The sequence below is a fragment of the Pezoporus wallicus genome, unplaced genomic scaffold, assembly GCF_028554395.1.
Source record: "Pezoporus wallicus isolate ANWC-B61680 ecotype Strahan unplaced genomic scaffold, APGP_CSIRO_Pwel_v1 contig_12405, whole genome shotgun sequence".
In the NCBI taxonomy this organism is placed as follows: domain Eukaryota; kingdom Metazoa; phylum Chordata; class Aves; order Psittaciformes; family Psittacidae; genus Pezoporus; species Pezoporus wallicus.
Window position 1 is genome coordinate 525 of NW_026640208.1, and position 5,021 is coordinate 5,545.

Consider the following 5,021-nt stretch of genomic DNA (forward strand, 5'->3'; position numbering starts at 1 on the left):
CAGTACCGGGTCCTAAAGAGCATTGGTCCCGGTAATAAAGAGCATTGGGTCCGGTAATAAAGAGCATCAGTACCGGGTCCTAAAGAGCATCGGTCCCGGTAATAAAGAGCATCAGTACCGGGTCCTAAAGGGCATCGGTCCCGGTAATAAAGAGCATTGGGTCCGGTAATAAAGAGCATCAGTACCGGGTCCTAAAGGGCATCGGGCCCGGTAATAAAGAGCATCAGTCCCGGTCCTCAGCACACCCCTCTCCATGGTGTCCCCTCCTTTATTCCCCTGGGCTTTCAGTGCCCCCCGCGATGCTTCCGCGTCCCTGCCGGGGGGGTTCCAGCTGTGCGAGGGGGGGTCCGGGGTGCGGGTGCCCCCCTTCGTTGATGCGGAAGATAACGGGGGTCTTCCCCAACACCGGGTTCTCCTCCTGCAGCCCCGAGAGCCACTTCCCCAGCGTGCGGCGGTCGCCGGCTCCCACCATGCACAGGGCGAAGATGGGTCCTTCCTCCACTGTATGGGGGGGGGGGAAAATGGGGGTGAGAGGGGTTGGACCCCCCCCTCCATCCCTAACACCCCCCCCGAACCCCAAACCCCAAACCTTCATCTACATCGAAGTCTTCATCATCCCAGGGGCCACGTTCCAGGTCCAGGTCCAGATACAGGGGGTAATAGAAGCTGCGCTCAGGGTCGAGGGGCTCCTCCTTTGGGGGGGGGAAAGACCCCAATTGAACCCCATTTCCAGGGGGAACGGGGGTGGGGGGTGGTCCCCATCCTGCCCCATAGGTGCTGTGTGTGGGGCTCACCCGCAGGTTGGGGGGCAGGGGGTCCCCCCGGAGCACGTAGTAGTGCAGCTGGGAGCTGCGGAGCCAGAGAGGGAAGGGGCCCTCCACGTAGACCGGGCGGGAGGGGTTGTGCCGGGCCAGGAGGTCCCGCTGGTCCTCGCTCTGGGACCCTATGGGGGGAAAGAGGGGGGGGGGGACACCCCAAACCGCGATATGGGGACCCAAAACCGCGATATGGGGACCCAAAACTGCGATATGGGGACCTAAAACCGCGATATGGGGACCCAAAACTGCGATATGGGGACCTAAAACCGCGATATGGGGACCTAAAACCGCGATATGGGGACCCAAAACTGCAATATGGGGACCTAAAACCGCGATATGGGGACCCAAAACTGCGATATGGGGACCCAAAACCGCGATATGGGGACCCAAAACTGCGATATGGGGACCCAAAACCGCGATATGGGGACCTAAAACTGCGATATGGGGACCCAAAACTGCGATATGGGGACCTAAAATCGCGATATGGGGACCTAAAACTGCGATATGGGGACCCAAAACTGCGATATGGGGACCTAAAAACGCGATATGGGGACCCAAAACCGCGATATGGGGACCCAAAACTGCGATATGGGGACCCAAAACCGCGATATGGGGACCCAAAACTGCGATATGGGGACCCAAAACCGCGATATGGGGACCCAAAACCGCGATATGGGGACCTAAAACCGCGATATGGGGACCTAAAATCGCGATATGGGGACCTTGAAACCGCGATATGGGGACCTTGAAACCGCGATATGGGGACCTTGAAACCGCGATATGGGGACCCAAAACCGCGATATGGGGACCCAAAACCGCGATATGGGGACCCGAAACCGCGATATGGGGACCCGAAACCGCGATATGGGGACCTAAAACCGCGATATGGGGACCCAAAACCGCGATATGGGGACCCAAAACCGCGATATGGGGACCCAAAACTGCGATATGGGGACCCAAAACCGCGATATGGGGACCCAAAACTGCGATATGGGGACCTAAAACTGCGATATGGGGACCCAAAACCGCGATATGGGGACCCAAAACCGCGATATGGGGACCCAAAACTGCGATATGGGGACCCCAAACCGCGATATGGGGACCTAAAACTGCGATATGGGGACCCAAAACTGCGATATGGGGACCTAAAATCGCGATATGGGGACCTAAAACTGCGATATGGGGACCTAAAACCGCGATATGGGGACCCAAAACTGCGATATGGGGACCTAAAAACGCGATATGGGGACCCAAAACCGCGATATGGGGACCCAAAACTGCGATATGGGGACCCAAAACCGCGATATGGGGACCTAAAACTGCGATATGGGGACCCAAAACTGCGATATGGGGACCTAAAATCGCGATATGGGGACCTAAAACTGCGATATGGGGACCCAAAACTGCGATATGGGGACCTAAAAACGCGATATGGGGACCCAAAACCGCGATATGGGGACCCAAAACCGCGATATGGGGACCCAAAACCGCGATATGGGGACCTAAAACCGCGATATGGGGACCCAAAACTGCGATATGGGGACCCAAAACCGCGATATGGGGACCCAAAACTGCGATATGGGGACCCAAAACCGCGATATGGGGACCTAAAATCGCGATATGGGGACCTTGAAACCGCGATATGGGGACCTTGAAACCGCGATATGGGGACCTTGAAACCGCGATATGGGGACCCAAAACCGCGATATGGGGACCTGAAACCGCGATATGGGGACCCGAAACCGCGATATGGGGACCTAAAACCGCGATATGGGGACCTGAAACCGCGATATGGGGACCTGAAACCGCGATATGGGGACCCAAAACCACGATATGGGGACCCAAAACCGCGATATGGGGACCCCAAACCGCAATATGGGGACCCAAAACCACGATATGGGGACCCAAAACTGCGATATGGGGACCCAAAACTGCAATATGGGGACCCAAAACCGCGATATGGGGACCCAAAACCGCGATATGGGGACCTAAAACCGCGATATGGGGACCTAAAATCGCGATATGGGGACCTTGAAACCGCGATATGGGGACCTTGAAACCGCGATATGGGGACCTAGAAACCGCGATATGGGGACCCAAAACCGCGATATGGGGACCCGAAACCGCGATATGGGGACCTGAAACCGCGATATGGGGACCCAAAACCGCGATATGGGGACCCAAAACCGCGATATGGGGACCCAAAACCGCGATATGGGGACCCAAAACCGCGATATGGGGACCCAAAACTGCGATATGGGGACCCAAAACCGCGATATGGGGACCCAAAACTGCGATATGGGGACCTAAAACTGCGATATGGGGACCCAAAACCGCGATATGGGGACCCAAAACCGCGATATGGGGACCCAAAACTGCGATATGGGGACCCCAAACCGCGATATGGGGACCTAAAATTGCGATATGGGGACCCAAAACTGCGATATGGGGACCTAAAATCGCGATATGGGGACCTAAAACTGCGATATGGGGACCCAAAACTGCGATATGGGGACCTAAAAACGCGATATGGGGACCCAAAACCGCGATATGGGGACCAAAAACAGCGATATGGGGACCCAAAACCGCGATATGGGGACCTAAAACCGCGATATGGGGACCCAAAACTGCGATATGGGGACCTAAAATCGCGATATGGGGACCTAAAACTGCGATATGGGGACCCAAAACTGCGATATGGGGACCTAAAAACGCGATATGGGGACCCAAAACCGCGATATGGGGACCCAAAACCGCGATATGGGGACCTAAAACCGCGATATGGGGACCTAAAACCGCGATATGGGGACCCCAAACCGCGATATGACGACCTAAAACCGCGATATGGGGACCTAAAACCGCGATATGGGGACCCGAAACCGCGATATGGGGACCTAAAACCGCGATATGGGGACCTTAAACCGCGATATGGGGACCTTGAAACCGCGATATGGGGACCCAAAACCGCGATATGGGGACCTTGAAACCGCGATATGGGGACCCAAAACCGCGATATGGGGACATTGAAACCGCGATATGGGGACCTGAAACCGCGATATGGGGACCTTGAAACCGCGATATGGGGACCCAAAACCGCGATATGGGGACCTTGAAACCGCGATATGGGGACCCAAAACCGCGATATGGGGACCTTGAAACCGCGATATGGGGACCCAAAACCGCGATATGGGGACCTTGAAACCGCGATATGGGGACCCAAAACCGCGATATGGGGACCTAAAACCGCGATATGGGGACCTGAAACCGCGATATGGGGACCCAAAACCACGATATGGGGACCCCGAAACCTCGATATGGGGACCCCAAAGCCTGACATGGGGGCCCCACTGCTGCCCCCCAACCCCTGTGGGTGCTCACCGATGATGTAGGGCTGGATGGAGCCCGCCCCATCACCCTCCTCCGGCAGCGGGTGCTGTGGGGGGGACCCGATGGTCACCGAGGGGACACTCCCCCCATACCGCCACAGCCCCATAGCCCCCATAGCCCCATAGCTCCCACAACCCCATAGCCCCCATAGCCCCCACAACCCTGTAGCCACCCCCCCCACCCCATAGCTCCCCCCACAGCCCCATAGCCCCCCACAGCCCCATAGTCCCCATAGCCCCCACAATCCCGTAGCCCCCACAGCCCCATAGTCCCCATTGCCACACAGGCCCCCATAGCCCCCACAGGCCCCTAGCACCCCACAGCCCCATAGGCCTCCATAGCCCCACACAACCCATAGCCCCATAGTCCCCATAGCCCCATAGGCCCCCATAGCCCCCACAACCCATAGCTCCATAGCCCCCCCAACCCCATAGCCCCCCGCAACCCCATAGCCCCCACAGGCCCCTAGCCCCCCACAACCCATAGCCCCATAGTCCCCATAGCCCCATAGACCCCCATAGCCCCCACAACCCATAGCTCCATAGCCCCCATAGCCCCCCACAACCCACAGCCCCATAGCCCCCCCAACCCCATAGCCCCCGACAGCCCCATAGCCCCCACAACCCCGTAGGCCCCCCAGCCCCCCACACCCCTATAGCCCCACACAGCCCCATAGTCCCCATAGCCACACAGGCCCGCATAGCCCCCCACAACCCCATAGCCCCCCACAACCCCATAGCCCCCCACAGCCCCCACAACCCCATAGCCCCCACAACCCATAGCCCCATAGGCCCCCATAGCCCCAAAACACCATAG

The 5,021-nt window shown here is 58.0% G+C and overlaps 1 protein-coding gene across 1 annotated transcript; it reads right to left on the reverse strand.

Moving 5' to 3' along the window:
* Window positions 1-268: 268 nt before the first annotated feature.
* On the reverse strand, window positions 269-4,311 carry ECSIT (ECSIT signaling integrator). The gene is made up of 4 exons (XM_057418068.1): window positions 4,197-4,311; window positions 795-943; window positions 590-692; window positions 269-501 (listed from the first exon to the last, which is right to left on the reverse strand). The coding sequence occupies exons 1-4, from the start codon at window positions 4,309-4,311 to the stop codon at window positions 269-271; spliced, it is 600 nt and encodes a 199-aa protein (XP_057274051.1).
* Window positions 4,312-5,021: the final 710 nt, after the last annotated feature.

Coding starts and splice junctions, on each gene's coding strand:
- ECSIT (XM_057418068.1), bottom strand. CDS start 4,311: ATGGGGCTGTGGCGGTATGGGGGGAGTGTCCCCTCGGTGACCATCGGG. Junction 944..4,196: donor CATCCAGCCCTACATCATCG/GTGAGCACCCAC, acceptor TTCCCCCCATAG/GGTCCCAGAGCGAGGACCAG. Junction 693..794: donor CCCTGCCCCCCAACCTGCGG/GTGAGCCCCACA, acceptor CCCCCCCCAAAG/GAGGAGCCCCTCGACCCTGA.